The sequence below is a fragment of the Ciconia boyciana genome, chromosome 5, assembly GCF_034638445.1.
Source record: "Ciconia boyciana chromosome 5, ASM3463844v1, whole genome shotgun sequence".
NCBI classification, from domain to species: Eukaryota; Metazoa; Chordata; class Aves; order Ciconiiformes; family Ciconiidae; genus Ciconia; species Ciconia boyciana.
Window position 1 is genome coordinate 13,924,916 of NC_132938.1, and position 18,041 is coordinate 13,942,956.

The window sequence follows — 18,041 nt, forward strand, 5'->3', positions numbered from 1 at the left end:
CCTAGAAGAAATGTTTACACCCTCAGGCTGCAGGAGGATGCTGAGCATCCATGAGCAGGAACAATCTCCCTGGGCTTGCAAGAACTGGTACCTCTGTATGCCAGAGCTAAATTATGCCCCTCGGCTACTGGATTGGTACGTGTGCTCCAAGAGGCCATCTACACATCTTTGTTTTACAGTTTCTACAACAGCTAGAAGAAAACATCAGGAGTGAAAGTGCATTAGTAAATTTGTCTAGGCAGGGATTTTCTAGCTCATTATTTCCTTGCGGAATGAAACCAATCATCCAGAAGGAAAACTAATCAAGTTCAGCAAAGGATTGAAATAGTTTGCATGAGATCTGTCTCTTTCTGATAACCCTTGTTCAGCAGAGATGTGTGGCCCAGAGGAGAGGTCTTCTGCTGGTTAGTGCCGCTTGTATGTAAGTGAGATTTTACAATGTTGTTTTTAAGTCTCAGCCAAATAGGAGACATCCTTGGGCTAAATTAGTGTTCTAATTTGCAGCCTGTGCAACTGCAACCTTGTCCTGTATTTGGCTTCTGAAATACCTTACCCAAATATATGTAATACCATACACTACAGGTTCTTTTAATAGAGCCAAGTTCTTTCTGCCACAACAAGTGAGAGTCCACTTATCTTGGAATATGACATTTTTGTTACTATTTAAATTAGATTTCTTGAACATTAATTAGCACATCTAGGGTATCAGCTGGTGAAATGTCTTTGGGAATTAGGCTAGCACTGAGAAAATCACCCAAGCAGGAAACAAATATGTTGAAGAGGGGTGGTCTGCAGCTTGCTGAGGGAGGTATGCTTCATGCCTTCCTGCAACAATAATTCTGTAGCACCTGGTTAATTGGGCTATGGAAAAGTACAGATAACTTCTTTAAACACAGTATCTTCTGCAAAGCTACCAATCTCTGCAGCATATTTTGAAAGTGAATGTGAGAGATAAAGCAGAGAGTGGAGGGGCTGGTTGTGGGGTTTTATATTTTGTTTTATTTCAAGAATAACAGCAGTTATTTTCTTTGAAACAGGTCCATGATTACCTTAGGAGCAAGTTGTGTTCCCTCTATGAAAATGACTGCATCTTTGACAAGTTTGAATGTGCATGGAATGGATCAGACAGGTAATCCATCCTTATGTCCATCACTGTCTTCATTTAGCAAAAGAGCTCCCATATGAAGGGGAACAATCAGAAAGTAGTGTGTTACGCATGGTTCTTTTCCACATCAATTTACATCTTCACATATCAGTGTTCAGGTTGGTAAAAGGTGTTTGGCTATTGGTGCAGTTGTGTCTCTGACCTCATTAGACATGATGAATACCTTGTTAATCTTGGCTCATGCCTTAGGGAAAAAAAACCTTCAAATTCTGTCTGTTTTCACCAAAATCATAAGTAGGCTGCAAAAGTTAGAAAGAATGCTGCCAACTTGCACAGCCCCACCAACACACTAAGAAAGCTTGTGTGATCCTGTATTTACACATGAGCTGCCTCAGAAATCCGGTTCATTTACTGGAAACAGGGAGTGAGGAAAGGCAGTCACAGGCACCCACTGATTCTCCACAAACTGCTGCCACCTTCCCACTGACATAAATGACAGTTTCTTCTGCTACCTACCCCTGTCAGAGCAGTCCCTTTCCCTAGGCACTGAAGGAGAGGTCCTGGTTTTTATCTTGGACATAATATCTTGTTGAATATTTTCATAAGAAATATTGGCACAACAGAGAGTGCGAGCGAGGATAAAATGTGCTAATGCCATAATGTTAGCAAATGGTGGCAGTACTTTGAGGAATAGGAATATTGTACAGGAAGAACTGAGCAGCTGAGAGGACTGGGGTAATAAAAATGGATGAAATCCAAGAGTATAATGCAAGGTGAGGATTTTAGTTAAAACACAAACCTTCATCTTGTCAGTTGGAAACAACTCAGAGGGACATTCATATGCTAGGTGACTGTGGAAGGGATTAGCAGTCTACAAAATGCATGTGAAAGAGAGCACAGGAGCCAATTTTGAATGGCACACAGTGACTTCTGGCTCAGCAGAGCTCAGAGCCAAGAGGCAAAAGTTTGGCACTCGCTGAGAGCCTGGAACTGTGCCTTCAGCTCACAGCCTCTCATTTGGGAAAGAGAAAACGGTCCGTCTCATTGTATTTGAAGCAGGCCTGATCCCCTGGCCTGGGCAAGGACTATGAAACAGAGTGTGGGGCAGCTGTGAAAAAGGCAGATATGATCCTTGAATGGGCAAGACTGGGATATCCAGCAGAGAAAGGAGTAGTGATGACATTATGTTAGGGTCTTATTCAAAGACCTTTGGACTGCAGTGACACATTTCTTGTCCCTCATCTGCAAGGTGGATGAACTAATTGGGCAAATGGACAGCTGCTGTAAAGAGAGGAGAGGACAGGAGTTTGGTTTTGATCAGCTTAGCAAAAGAGAAGCCAAGATTATACTTGCTTCTAGTAAGTATATCAAGGCGGTATATATAGGGAGGAAGAGGATCTAGCTAAAATAAATGTGAATGATAATGACACAACAGCAAATAGGTATTGAGTGACAACAGGTACTTATAGCCTGGAAATCAGAAGTAGTTCATACCTGTTCAGACAGTGACAGTATGGAGCAGTCTTCCCATCCTGAGTAGTGGAGATGTAAGAAGCCCAACTGTTTTGATGATGGTGCTCAGGAAATTTGTGACAGCAGTTATATGAGACATTGGCTAAAACGACAAGTGTCTGAACTCGGAAGTGCAGAACAAGGTCTCTTCCAGTCCTGTGTTCCACAAATGCAGGTAAAGTGTAATGCTGTACACTCTGCAACAGGCATCTTCTCTTTGGACTACTTTCCTTTCCTCAGTTCCTGTACCTGCCCAATGGAGAGATCCTGTCTTTACTAAGAAATAAAACTTTTACCTTGTATTGGTTTTTATGCAAATGAAACTATATACTTCCATTATCTCTGTTGTCTGCGTGCCAGGCTAATGTGTTTTCTGACAAGGATTAACTCAGCATTGAATATCCCCTGAGATACAAACTGCTGGCCATTTAAAATGACATAGGTGGAGCACACTGGGTAAAATCCTTCCCAGACAGCTATGACTGCAACTTGGGCACCAGCGGTTGTGGAAATGGCTTTGATATCGTCAGAAAGTGAGAATGACCCACAGAAGTTTTAGGGGAAGATCCAGGTTTTGGAGCTTTTCTCTGAACCTCCCAAACCCATGCATGAATGGAAGTTTTAGCAGAGGGTTATCCCAGTAGACTGGTTACTGCTTGAGTTTGGTCCTACTGAAAATACCAAAATAAAAGCCTTTCTTGGAAATATGGATGGTACTGATCCCTGCCTAAATCTGGCACAGAAGAACAGTGCAATCAAATCATTTCGATATTGTGAAACTTTGACAAAGATTCAGGGCTTTTCAAGTCCTTTCAAGTCCTTGCTTATCCTTGATGGGAATTCCCAGTGCGTTGTACAGGATGGACAGCCACATGTTCCCAGGCCCAGCGTCTTTCTCCTGTAGTTGAATGAAATGCTGCTGTCCTCATTAGTGTGGTAAGACCTCTCTCTTCTACTATTACCATATATAGGTAATAATAGAAGTATTATTCAATATCAGGATTTAAAGTGAGCATAATATTTTTGTTCCTACTTGAACAGATCAGAAAGATCAATGCAGTGAGTAATTATTAAGTGGGAACATTAGATTGTGGGGGCTTCATTTATTGTACTGCCCAGACACTGGAGCGTTGTTAGTCATGCACAATTACCAAATCCGTCACTAAACACAATACACTGCTCTTGATTGTAAGAAACTGTTGAGTAGAGTAGCTGGCAACATTTGACAAAAGATAAGGGTTCCCTTTAATCTAGTGGTTTCTTTTGAAGAGTCAAATGTATCAGCACTGATGTTCATTTTTTGATGAACATTCACTCTTCTGAGATTCTTGCTTCTGTGTATGACAAGTATTGTATTGTTTTGCTACACACTACAAGGATTTTTTTTTTTTTGGTGGATCATAATTTAAATTATATTTGGGTACCAGTAACTCTTAAAGAACAGTTCATTTGAATAGTAAGGTCACTTAATTGGATCCTCATTATGTATTTTTTTAAAAAGGACTACTGCTAAAGGTAAGCAATGCCTATTAACAGTGGTACTCTTAAGAGATGCTGCAGTACAGTATTTATATTATTTATACGTATACATAACAGTAATAACTGCAGTTCTAAACATGTTACTTCTATCTTTTGCAGACTTCAAAGCTACAGTGACAATTTAAAGTGACAGGAAAGTTCAGTTAAAAATGAAAGCATATTTATTATTTAGGTGAAAATACTTTTTATTAATTTTTGTCATTACTAAGGGGTTAATCTAGGCTATGATAGGACCTGATGGTGAGGCCGTTTACAAAAAAAAATCAATGTACATGAGCTCTGATTAGAACGTGATTGATGCCCAGTTACTCCAATGAACAGGAACTAATATGATCAGACAGCGCCGATCTCATTTGCTGAAGGGCACATTAATCACTATGTACTTTGGCAACAACAGTGGTCAGGGGAGGGAGTCAAGCAGGGGTCTTACACTAATTCAACCAGATGAGCACATATTATCTGTAGTTGAGTATATTACACTAAAATCATGCCATCTTTATTGTATATACATCATTACATGACTATGTAGAATATGTGAGCCCTATTTATATACCGATTTAATTTAGTTCTTTCATTTACTTCCGAAGTCTGGTCTTTTAATAATGACTTGCAAGACACTGTTTTCTTCTCACTCTCAACCATACCCACTTTGTTGTTTCAGTTTTACCTCAAAAATTAGCACTTATGGAGCTGTTTGTGAATTACAGGAGAGGCCAGTAAAAAAAAAAAAAAATGTAGTAATTCTACATGGTAGTAAGTGAATACCTTAATTACTATTCCTTTTTTTAAGATTTCAAATGAATGGGTGTATGGGAACCCTTCCAGGGAGACTTCTGAATACCGTGATGATAAGTGATATGCTGTAAGCAGATAAGTGAAGTCACATACAACTGTTCAGTCAGTCCTTTCCTACTGAACTGTCATTCATCCCACTGAATATCCATCAGCCTTCACTCTAATCAGGCGGAATTGGCAGGTCCCAGTGGATGAGATGTTAACAGTCTATTCCTGTCTGGCAGCACGTTCCATGCTGGAGAGCTAGAAGACATCATTTTGTTCTCAAGGCTCAGCATGTCAAATATTAGCTTGGAAGGACTTGAGGATCCTCTGTTCTTACTCCCAGTCTTATCACAGCCAGCCGTACCAGAGTGCCACAACCCTGAATCCGGTGTCTCAAGCTTTCCCATTGGCATACTCCCCAGGAGGTTTGAAGAAGTTCCTTCTTTGTGATGGGGAGTCAGTTGCTTCACACAGCACAGAATAAAGGAAAATTCCCCAGTATGCCAACAGGCCCCTACTATTTGCAACACTGCTTCCTCCTTTCCCTTTGCCACAGTAAATATAATTTTTCATTCCCATGAAAAATGTTTTTGAAGAGTTTTCCTGGAACCAATCCTTTCTTCTCATAAGGTCAGCTTGTCACAAAACCAGATCTGGTGGGCCTTGCTTGTCAGTCCCAGGAGGCTGCAGATGTGCTGTTCTGCACTGGTACACATGCTAGTGAAATCTTGCAAATTTAGGGGCTCAAAATATAATTGGGGAGATGGTTTCAGGTCAAAGAAATGGTCCCTTTTCATGCTGAGTGCCTTTAGGGACTCCTTTGCAGAGATTTACAAGTCTGGAGGCAGGCTCTGGTGGAAGCTTCTCTGTCTCCTCCCCTCACACTTGCTTGGATTTGATGTCCTGCTGCTCTTGCTGCAGGGAATGAAGTTCTGCTGCCACATTTGCAGTGAGGGGCAGGTTAACAGGGCTGGTTTAGTTTTTCTGTCATACCTAAGCCTGGCATGCACTGGTCCTTGAAGCCTGCCCAGCCTTACTCCTGTCACACCATCCCATGGCTTCCATGGGCTCTTGAGCAACAGTGGAGGGGGGAGACTATGCTATGAGATGGATTTCTCTGGACAATAGAAATCTGCAGGTAAAGAAAAATTTCTGTTCATCTAGAAAGACTAATCTGGGCCAGAGTTAGCCCCAAAATTATTATAAAAGAGTCTTAAAAAAAAAACCACAACAAAACCAACACAAAACAATGTGAAGCAAGTATGGTTTGGCTTTTAAGCAAGCCTTAATTCCAGCTGATGTCCCCAGAATTTTGGGGCAAACCTTGACATCCAGGAAGGCAGCTGAATGGAGCAATTTTGATAAAAACTGTTGCATGCAAGGATGGCCACAACATGGATGACATTTAAGAGCTCAGTTTGCAATACAGAAAACTGAAATAAGTATGGGAATAACAGATAGGAGAAAGAGAGAGATACACCAATACTTAGTGACTGACATGTTTGATGAAATCTCAATGCCTAAAAAATATTGTGGAAGATCTCACTGAAGTTTAGTATAAATGATGAAGCCCTATTCAGATGCCCTTGAGGTTGGTGAAGTAGGAAATTTGTTGACCTTCCAACAGAAGCAGAACTTTAGAGAAGGAAGCCACCTACTGAAGCATTTCATTTAACAGGGTCGTTACCAAAACCAAAATATTGAGAGCCAGATGTTTTATGGTATTAAGATCCTTAAAGATGCTGAAGCTATCAGTAGTTGTTAGAGTGGTGCTGTAGACCCTAAAACTCTGGCCCTAAATTAAACATTAGTGGTACAACTACTGGTTGTCATGTTCAGCCCAAAGGAGAAGGCAAGGATGGAAGCCCGAAGCCCAAAGCCCTCAAGGGCTGAGCAAGTTGTCTGTGAGAGTAAGCAAGACTGGAGGTAGTGGGAGGTGGCAAAGAAGGGGTGAGCAGTGAGACCTCCAAGAGTAAAATGAAAAGATGAGAGGAAAAAATAAGGAACAGAGAAAAGGAAATGACAGAGTGAAGCAAAAGAGACAAGACAGAGCGGGGAACAGAGGATGAAGCTAGGGAGGACACTTCATTGGCAGGAGAGAGCAGCAGATATAGTGTTTTTTAAAACTGTAGAGCAGGGTAGGGGGAAATGGAAAAAGGGGAGGGGAGGAGGAAGAGGGGGAGGGAAAGGAAAACCTAATGCGAAAGGGTGATAAAGACCAGAGTCAAGATTGTAGGGGAAGAAAGAGAAAAAGAGAACAGAATGGCAAGTAGGGAGGGAGTAAGAAGAAAAGTTGATATAATAGAAGTAGGATTGGACTGTACTGGGGGTTTCTCCTCCTCCTTTTACCTTCTGTAAGAATACATTTGTCCTGCTTGTAAAGAAAAAAAAATAATGGATAAGACTTTGGGCCATAGTGGCCCCGCATGAGGACTGAAGTTTGACAGTGAGATGCCTCAGATTGTCATTAATAAACAAGAATGCCCCAGTGTCAGTGCAGGCTGGACAAATTAGTAACATTTTGTGTTGTTGCTCAAAACATGCACGTTTGGAGAATTGTCAGAAACCCTCGGAGCTTGCTTGGAGCAGCTCTAGAAGAGGGAGCAGAGAGTACTCCGTGTGCTCTGCAGAGCAGCACCATGTGGAGAGGAAAACGTGCTCCCCTCGTGGGGCAGCGTGGAGGGTTAGCGTGGAGCTGTGCAAATGCATTTGGGGCCCTGCAGATACGGGGTGTTGCCTCTCCTTCCAGAGCACCAGCTAGGCTGCCGATGCATGAAATGTAGGCAGTGGTAGCCACGTCACTGCCGTTGGGGCTTTTTCCTGCTTTTTTGCCGGTTTTGCCTTTTTTAAAATTATTTTTTTAAATCATGCTGCTTGTAGCTGGGGTGGTTTGAGCTGGGTACAGTCTATCAGCAGCTTTGCTCCAGCCTGAGCTACCAGTGCGCTGCTCCTCAGGGTGCACTCAAGTGTGTTCTGCGTCCTAAATACCCCTGCACGGCTGAGATGATGGTACCTCTGACCATGTGTAGCACAACCTGTAAACTTGCTTTCTGGGTAAAATTAAAGGTGGCTAGGTGGTTAGGCAGAGCGTTTCTGGGCTGCTCCCTTACACACCTATGAATTAGTGTGGGGTGTTTTGGGTGAGGGGCTTTGTTTGGTTTCTTGAACCAGCCCCACTTGCAAGGGTTTTGTGCAAGCACTCATCATAACACTGCCATGCAGAGCAAAGAGTCTGGAAATACAGACCAGACTCTTTCTATACTCAGCTACAATTTTTGTTCTAATATATGTATATAAAAAATTCTCCTTATCGCATACATTCCATTATTGTACATAATATTTTCCTGAACAGGAATAAATTGCAGGCTTACATCTAGTTCTCACTCTCTTTTATTGTTATTTTAAGCAGCAGGTAAGGTTATAATCCATCTGTGTTTGTGACCTTGAACAAGAATGGGCACTTTCTCATTTACATAATGCTATTTTTTACTGAGCCATTAAACTGCAGAAAAACAGGGCCAGCATGAAAAGTAGTCATCTACATATGTTAAAAAAAATAACTGCAGTAAATCCAACCGAAGAAAGCAGACTTTTAAAAATATGCGAGAGTTCAAGAAATTAAAAAGCAAATGGACTGTAAAGGCAGTTTTACTGCAAGCAAAACCTCCTAAAATAAGATTCTTGGCAAACACCTCTCGGTGCATTTGGTACACTGGTACCCTGCCTGCATGAAAACTGCTCCCCTGATGGTTCCTGCCTTCATCTGGAGGGATGCTCCTCCTTCCCCTGGGAGCCACGGCTCTGCAGCCCATGGCACAGGGTGCCCCAGCGTATGAACCTGTTTCAAAATTTTGCCTGGGGGGAAGAAAACACAGTACGGTGCTGGGCTGTTTGCATCACAAATTGTGTACGTTAGCACTGAGATATGAAATAACCTCGATTTTTTCATGTTGTGAATAACCATTACAGCAGGAGCCGTAATGACAAGACATGGTAATTTGGAAGGAGTGAAACATTGGATTTACTACTGTTGATTCAGTTTCTGAAATGGGCACTAATCTTGATCAATAGGCTTTCTGCAGCTTCTGGGATACATTTTATCAAGCTGTCACATTGACTTTTTTTTTTTAGCTTGTGAGATTGTTAACTTGTGCCTTACTAAGCAGGATTGTGCCAGGTCTTTGCAGGTGGGGAAGGTAAGGGAAACCTCACTGCAGCCAACCCAAGGGCAGGTACTGCTTCCGTGCTCTCCCGAGCAGAGAGGCAGCTCCCTGCCAGGGCTGGCTGCAGCTACGTACGGACAAGTGCCTCTGTTGCCCGTCCCTGAAGTCAGCAGCAGAGCAGCGGTACAGCCAGGGGCGTGCCGCCTGCAGACCTCAGGAAAGCAGCCTCTCGACAGGGTGAAGGCTGTAGGTGAGCTATTGCTGAGGGCAGCGCATGCTGTGTCGCTGTGCTCCGCCTATCTGATTTGCAGCAGTTCCCTTTAGCGCTTCAGGAGCTGCAAAAAGCTCAGTGTGGAATCAGCTGTCATCAAACTCCAGTATGCCATCAGCAAACACAGAAGGAGGATGGAGCTGGCAGTCCTGCTAGTGATTCACAGCGTACAAATCCAGCTCACCCGCTCTAGTTACCCTACAGTGGCTCTGAAGTGAGCAGAGCTGCTGTCAGTCAGTAGCTGTAGTGCCAAAGCAGTTAGCTGCACAGCTCCCATTTGTGCATTTTTCAGTATATTGTTCATTTGTATTACAGTAGCTCCTGATGGCCCCAAATGACATCAAAGCAACGCTGGCTGGAGGCTGTGCATATAGTGTAAGACAGCTCCTGAATCCAGGAGCACCTAATCTAATCAGCTAGTGAGTGTCTGTATGACAGAGAGTATAGTTTATGCCTTATTCTCCCATGGTTGCATATGCCGTGGTCTCCTGGCCTGTATGCTGCTCCACACAGATTCCCCCTAAGTGGGAAACAACAGCAAAGTGCTAAAGAAATGTAACTGTAATTTGAGATGGAGGTTAGTTTATTATATGCAAAGCATGGGAAATATGCTCTGTTAGGGTGTACTAGAAAGGCAAATAGTTCCTGATTGCCTGAGTCTTAGAATGGTACAGCTTTTCCTGTGGAGACTTGACTGTTTGGGGTGGATTCCCCTTCCAGAATGGAAATTCAGAAAAACACCCTATTTGGGGCTGAGACAGGAGAGTAGAGCGTGGTCCTGGCTTCACATATGGAAAAAGTTCACAGGGGATGAGCTTTCAAACAAGGCTCTGAAATCCGTGATTATGCTAATCCAATAACCTGAGGGCCATGGATGAAATCCTGAATTCATTAAAGTTAGTGACAAAATACCCTCCTCTGGGGACTGGGGGAATGAAGAAACTGGCAATACATTATTTCAAACTACAAGCTGATTAATAGGGTAATTTTCATACAGATTAAAGTATGTTTTCTGTCCCTTTCTCCCAGACTCAGAAATATATCCTGACTTGAAGCTTCATTCAAACTTCATACAAGAGATGACAAAATCCTGTTTATCAGTGTCTTTATTTTTAAGAAGCATTGTAGATACAAACTTTAATGGTGTCTAGACTTGCAAGGTCTATGGCTTCAGAAGGGAAAAGGGTTTATTCTGGAAAGAATTTACTTGTGCAAAGTCACTGTGCTTTTTCAGAACCTTTCAAAACACTTTTCTTCAAAATACTCATTAAAATATATAATGATGTACTAAATCTTACTACTTTATTAAAAGGTTTGAAATACTTGGAAATTTTTTTTAAAGACTGTTTCTGGAATCATGGGAAATCTCAGCTGTCAGAAAAGGTAAGGCTCTGGAGAAGGAAAAAAGCCCGACATATATGATCCTTAAACACTCATAAAAAACTGGAGGGTAATTAAAAATAACTTATTGAACCATATTACTTTTATTGTCTTGAGAAGTCAATCTCATGATGTCAGGGTCCTGACATTTGTGCATGCTTCAGGATGCAAGTTTTGCGGTAACTGTAATTTTCATTGAATACTCTAATAGAGAAGGGGAAGACATGGGTAGAAGAAAATTGTTCACGCTAGGGAGTACTGGGAAAAATCCTGTTTTATATTCTTTCCCACCTGAAACCAGAAGATGTCTAATCCTAAGGTTAAAGCTCAACTGTCCTGATCCAGTCGTGTTAGTAGACATCCCACAAGCTGCTGTTTAATTTTGTCTTTGTTTTCTCTCTCTCTCTCTCCCCCCAGTGTGATAATGACAGGTGCATATAACAACTTTTTCCGAATGTTTGACCGAAATACCAAGCGGGATGTTACCTTGGAGGCATCCCGAGAGAGCAGTAAACCACGAGCTATTCTTAAGCCCCGGAGAGTCTGCGTCGGAGGCAAACGGAGGAAAGATGACATCAGTGTTGACAGTTTGGACTTTACTAAGAAGATCTTGCACACGGCGTGGCACCCAACTGAGAACATCATTGCTATAGCAGCGACAAACAATCTGTACATATTTCAGGATAAAGTGAACTCAGAAATGCACTAGATTTATCAATATCCCTCTATATTTACAAACCAGCCTCTTGAGAGTTGTAGAAGGATGTGATCTTCACAAAAATTGTGGCTTCTGTGGTGGGATTTGTAGGTTGCATCCTTTCATCCCTCAGCCTGTATCATTATTGGTGGCAAGCCAACTATTTTCCATCACTGCAACTGTATGAGTAAAAGGCACGACTGCAAATCCAGTACTGTGGTCTGTATCGGTTCCTTTAAACAAACCGGGGTATTTATTCACTTTGGGAGCATTCCTGAGGAGGGCTGAGGCTCCTCAACTCCCGTCAGTCCTTTCGAGGGTCTCTGTGGTTCACAGGACCACGCTGTTCTGGTGCACTGCCTGCTTTTGCAGTCCACAGCATTTACCACATTGTTAGAGCTTTTTGCCTCAATCTCTTATTCTTTTTTCAGTAACCCTTTCCTGTCTTTCAACTAAGCCAAGCCTGTTTGAGTGAATGAATAGCCACATCCCTTTACAGCACGTGGCACACTGGAGGGGCCTCACGACAATTTTAACTGGAAGCAGAACCCTGCTGGTGAAAAGCTGCCCTGTCTCCCCCCTCCCATTCCCTTCTTTACAACACCCTCTTATTTATTTATTCACATTACTAACTTTGTGCTTCAACTTCCCAAGTGAATAAGTGACAGACTGGTAGAGTTACTCAGCCAGCTTATTTTAAGAAGTTCATTCTCCATAGATCTCTTTGCTCTGTTTAAAACAATAACTAGTATCTTCATCACATGGAGGAGTATTAAAAAACTTGGTATTGCCGCTCCAGAGGGACTGGCTGGTCAGAGACAGCCTGGCAGTCAATACACAAACCCATCTCACCGTTTGGGGGTTGGAGTTCTGGAAACCTTGGCCAGAAGTGCTGTCCTTGAAGGCCGTGCTCGACTTCAGTGGGAACAAAGTTACGTCACTGCTAGACACTTGAGAAAGTCTCTCGTTTTTTACTGCAGCGTGGTTATTTTAATCCTGGCTTTGGGGAATACAGGCAGTGCCATGGTAGCTGTAACTGTAAAAAGAATGGTACTGCAAGATGCAGCACTGCTCAGTGAATTTTAACGCTTTTAAATGAGTCCACTGCTGGGTGACAGAATTATTCCTGGAGAATAATTTTGGAGAATAATGAAAAATCAAAAACTCCAAACCAAACAAAACCTTCTTCCACATAAATACTGTTAGATCTATCTCTGGTTTAAAATGATTAGTGATGTAAATGGAAAAGGAAAGTACACGCAATCGGTGCAGCGCATGCAGGAATTATACGGGAACGGTGCAGTGGGCAGGGAGTCCTCTTAATCCAGGAGAATAAAATTCCGCTGCATCCCTAATAGCTCTGGCAGGACAATTAATATCCCAAAGGATTTCACCTCAAACCATGCATAAAAGAGCACAACTCAGATGACCTGTTAATCTGTCCATATTAAAACTCCTCAGAAAAAAACAAAAGTCTTTAAGCCATTATGCACTGATTTCTTGGTAAGTGGAGAATGTACTGATGAAGGGAGCTGCATGCTTTTATATTTAGGTTTGGGGGAAAGAGTGGGTGAAAATCTGCTTCCAAGAACTAAAAACAAAGTCTACAGCTTTTATATGACATCTTAACACAACACATGAAATCTCTGTGTTTGAAGTTTTCTAGATCAATGCTGTATATTTTGTGTGTAGAAGCACAAACGCATGTGCATCACTTTCCAGCCACACTAAACACATACGGTATGAAATGTGTAGGTTAATTTTAAAGGGAATGAGGAATGTTTGTTTATAAAATACTGTATGCTGTAGCAGGCATGGACAGTATATGTACATATTTATTCTAATGAAATTTAACAAAATTGCTTTTCTTTTTTTTTTTCCTTGTAAAAAGGTTTAAGAATGTGGTAAATTGTATAGAAAACTTGTTAATGCCAAACTACTGCTTCAAGGGTGTCATACAATTTCTTTGACTTTTGGCCTCCTCCATTAACCTTTGTAGCTCAAAAAAAAAAAATGCTATCAGCTCATATTGACATTTACAGCTAGAAGTACTGTAAAACATATATTTAGCTTTTAACATTCTCAAGTAAGATTCTATAGATAACTTATTATAAAGCAGATCTTAATACAACAATTTTTTGTTTTTAATTTGAAGTACCTTACTCTGTTACAGCTTTGGGTACCAAAAAGAACATGTTAAAATTAAATAAAGAAATATATCTTTGGAGCTTTATAAAACTAATTAAATACCCAACCAAAATACCATGAAGTGATTAAAGAGGAAATAAATAGAAACCTTTCAAAGACCAGTATTCCATTCCTGTCTTTGACATCACTACTACAGATCGGTTTCCTGGTTTCTTGAATGTATGGAAAGTTAACATCGTCATTGTGAACGTTTCCAACTTTCTTTCTCTTTTTAGTTTGAGCTTTCAGTGGTGTAGAGTAAGTGATGGTAAAGTTGGTAAATCTGATTGTTTTGAAAGCTGTTGTTCATGGCTGCATTCTTTGTGTTGCACAAATTAGCTAACTGTTGTTGAATAAAAATATAAATATGTTAATACCAGCTTTTTCAATAAAACTACAACCAAAAAGGCATAAATAGATGACTTCAAGGCACAGCTTATTTTTAAGCTAGACATGAAAGGGCTGTTTAGCTCCTTTTACAAAGGAGGAAGAGTCACAGGGATCGGGACTCACAGGGCAAGCTGCTACATGAACTCAAAGTGTTGTGGCAGGTAGACAGGTAAACACAGTGCTGTGAATGGGCCTGACTTGGTTTCGGGTGATGAAGGAAGAGTGTTACAGCAGAGCTGGAGATACGCTTTTGGGTCACACCTTGGCCCAGCTTTTTCCTCTGCTCATAGCCCAAGATAGACTTTAGGAGATCGGAGTCTCAGTCTCCTACAGATGGAATGAGAGACATGCGCAATGTGAAGGGACACATACAATCACAGGGTAAAAAAATGGCATTGGTGTCATTGCTGGCCAGGTCAGAGACCTTCCAGTGCAGCAGACCGTGAGGGTACATCTGGGATGTGGCCAAGCCTGGCTTCCCAAATGGGACGCACATTGGCCCAGGTGACAAACCAGAGGGCTACCAGCAGAGCAGCTTCCCTCCTTGCCCACACCGCTCTCTTTCTACCTCTACCCTAGGGGAAAATTTCAAAAAAAAAAGGAAAGAAGAAGAAGAAAAAAAAAAGCTGGCTTGGCATACACAGTTAAAGCTAGGAAAGCATTCACTTCCCAGTCCAAACTGATGCCTGACCCTCCCCAGTCATCACGATGCTTGCCCCAGATCTTGGGCTCTTCTTTGGAATCTCAGTCTAAGGCAGCTAACCCTGCCTGCGTGTTCTACACAGAGCCCCGGGGTGTGAGAAACCGCCTGGGCATCAACACACACGAGTTAGACACTGAAAGGCTAAGTCCTTTTTCTGGATGCAGACCAGAATAAATTTGCGTCAGCTGTTAGATTGGGCAGTGTGTTGCTTTGCACAGCTCTCCCAGAGCTTACATGCTAATTCCCCCCCTCCCCTTTTTGGGAAGACACTGTCAATCCCACTCATTTAGATGGACAAATATGACTAGGCACTGAAGAGAGAAATCTCAGCTGAAAATCAACACATCAAGCAATACACTATTTACCTTTCCAGTTTCCCTTTTCATCCCCAAATACCCAGCAGGAGCAGGAGCCAGATGGCTAACTCTCATGCTTTTGAAATTTTCACATGCATACTTAGTAGCCGCATATGGCAATTTAACCCTTTATGGTTTTGGGGGGGTATTGGCATGAGCCACCTGCTACTCCTGTTTGCAGCCAGCAAATCATCTTGCTTTCAGGCAGAGTTAAGTCCTTTGGAGCCTTCCAAGGTTGTGGTTATTAATCCCTGATGAGAGGGCAAGTATAAGGATTGTTTGTCTGATTTTCAGTAACATTATTATCATCAATTTGCTCCCACTCCCAATAGTAATCCTTTTCCATTTGCAGTCTTCTCAGCAAATTGCATTGTCTAAAATTAGAGCATGAATTCACTTATCTTGCTCATGTGGTAGAACCTCAGAAGGCAACAGGATTACTGAAGTGGGTGAGATTCAAAAACTTGGGCCTAATTTTATAAGATGCTTAGGAAGGGGTATGTGTTCTTTGGTTTCTTTGAAATGGTGTGGATAGTCTGTACAGGACAGTTCGCCATGCACAGTGGAAAGGTTTGCTTTCAGAGTGTGCCATGAGAAAGGTTTTCTTAGAAGTGATTATTTTTTTCCTTCTCTGAAGTTGGTCGAGGATCAAACTTTTATTCACATGAAAGTGAGCACAATTCTTGAGGCACTTAGAGCTCCTAAATCTGGCCCATGATGCAAAACATTTCATGTGAAGCACCTGACTGAGCAAACTCCACAGTTCCCTCAGCTATAAAAGCTCCCATGAATACGGATGAGCCAGGCAAGGTACGGATAATTACTTGTCTTGCTGTTTGCCAAGTGGAGACAGTCAATGACTAGGACAAGATCCTTAAACCAACAATTCCGTTAAACAACTATTTTAATTATCTTGGTGATGCTATATATTCTTTTTATAATGGCCGCTAAAAAGAATAAAACCTACAATAGTGACTCTATCAAAGGATGCAGGGTGGTTTTCTGGACAACCACTCCTTGTTTTAAGACTAGCACTAGTCATACCAGTAGCAAGTGCATGTCTCGTGCAGCAGCGTGATCCAAGATATCACAACAGATTCCCAGGCAGATTAACTTTAAATACAAGACCAAATTCTTCAACTGGTGATAAACTGAGAGTGCTCCAGGGAGAGGGGTATTTAGCTCGGAGAACTCCAGAAACCCCATCACCACCCTTGGTGGCTTCATCATCATCATCATCATTTCTCCAATAGGAGGAACAATGCTGGGGAAAAATTCACTGTAAATTATAAATAATAAGTAATTGAAACTGGAATTAGGGTGTCAGACTGGGGGGCAAAGAGGTTGGTATTCTTCCATGCTCTACCTATAAAATGCTACCCAAGCAGGACACCAGAGTGAGACCTGTCAAGAACTTGTGCCAAAGTTCCAGCCCCGGCAGGCTCTTGCTTTCATTTCTCCTTAGCGAGGCTTGAACACCCCCAACAGCTCTGCTTGGTGCCCTGGACCAGGCTCCTTCTCACTTTGGTGGGAAGATGCAGAAGGAAGCAGAGGTTTGCCTCAGATAGGAGAGATACTGACATTGCGGTCTGTTTGCGATACAGGAGACGATGCTCACAGTAAATTTATGCACATCTCGGACTGTCTGGTGGAAGAGGTGGGGAGGAGAACATTGCCGGTTCAGTTATCATCCTCTGACATCTCTGCTAACACCTCTGCGAGATGAACAGCTGCACTCTCCGTTTCTCACAGCTATTGATCTGCAAACCCAGATAGATGTTGCTGCATCAATTGCTCTCTGTCAACATGTTAAAAATATTCTCTGCAACCTTAGCAGCTAAAGACTTACTTTAGTATGAAATAAGAGATAAGCTGCACTATTTTATACCACCTTCCTCCACATATTTTGTGAACAAGTAGGGCTCAACTAGGCTTCTTTTTAAAAAGTTTGTCTATTTTGAGCTGTTACTGTAATATTGCCAATGAACGTCCAGGAATCCAGTGCTACTTTTAAAGCTGATATCTCCTAATCCCTTTGTGGAGCTGCCAGAAATCTCTCCTTGTACAGTTTATCCCCAAGGAAAGTCTGTCCTGTCAAACCAGCGCCAAACCCAGACTCTCCTGAGATTCACCCTTCATTATAAAAAAGCAGAGGAGGCAGTTCTTTCTCGGGAAGGATAACTGCAGCCTGAAGCTATCTAAAGTGGGGGACAGAAAGATTTCCCTTGGCCCCTCTGCACGGTCCATCCCCAGCCTCACCCCCCCGCTCTGCCCCTGTGCTGCCTGCCTGCCTGTTCCCCTGCGTTGCCTTTCTTTCCACCTCATCCTATGACTCCCCACGACCTCCCTTTAGCCTCCTCCTTGAGCTACATCCAGTGGCCAGAAGCCACTAAAATCCCATTGACTCCCACCACTGGACCAACCACAGCAACCTCTGCAGGCTGCAGGAGCAGTTTCTCATCGGCACAATGGTAAGTGCCCCGTAATCTCCCTGTCTCCCGAGCTGTCAGAGAGGAAAGCCCCATTTGCCAATATACTATATTTCAAGTGGAAGATTTACAGAATCAGAGAGATTGTATCTTAGCAACACCAATGCATTAAGAAAGCAGTTTAACCGTTTAAACCTTCAATTAAAAAATCCACCACAAAGAGAGACAACTGTCATGTATGAGACACAAAGCCCTGCCAGCGATCCACGACCGCCTTATGCACATCCACCTGCCAAAGTGATCCCGTGTGAATCTTCTCCCTTCCCAACATACACGAGTCGGGTGCTGTTACGGCCCATCCCTACTTCGTTGGCTCTCTTGCAGGAAGTGAAGTGGAGAAAAGGCATCTTTTCACAGAGAAACCCTGAGGTTTTCTATATTGGTCTCATCCCCATAGGAGCCAAAACAAGATCTTCAAGAGTTTCCAAGGGGAAATAAAGAAGTCCCACAACGAAAACTCAGAGTGGAA

The 18,041-nt window shown here is 42.4% G+C and overlaps 1 protein-coding gene across 3 annotated transcripts in view; it reads left to right on the forward strand.

The window, feature by feature from the left end:
• PPP2R2C (protein phosphatase 2 regulatory subunit Bgamma) overlaps positions 1-13,479 on the forward strand; it is a 201,649-nt gene extending 188,170 nt beyond the window's left edge. For all 3 annotated transcript variants that reach the window (XM_072861598.1, XM_072861600.1, XM_072861599.1), the window contains 2 exons: positions 1,038-1,129; positions 11,168-13,479. In XM_072861598.1, coding sequence (XP_072717699.1) covers positions 1,038-1,129; positions 11,168-11,459 — 384 coding nt within the window. In that variant the 3' untranslated portion in view covers positions 11,460-13,479. The remainder of the gene's footprint in view (positions 1-1,037; positions 1,130-11,167) is intronic.
• The last annotated feature ends 4,562 nt before the right edge of the window (positions 13,480-18,041 follow it).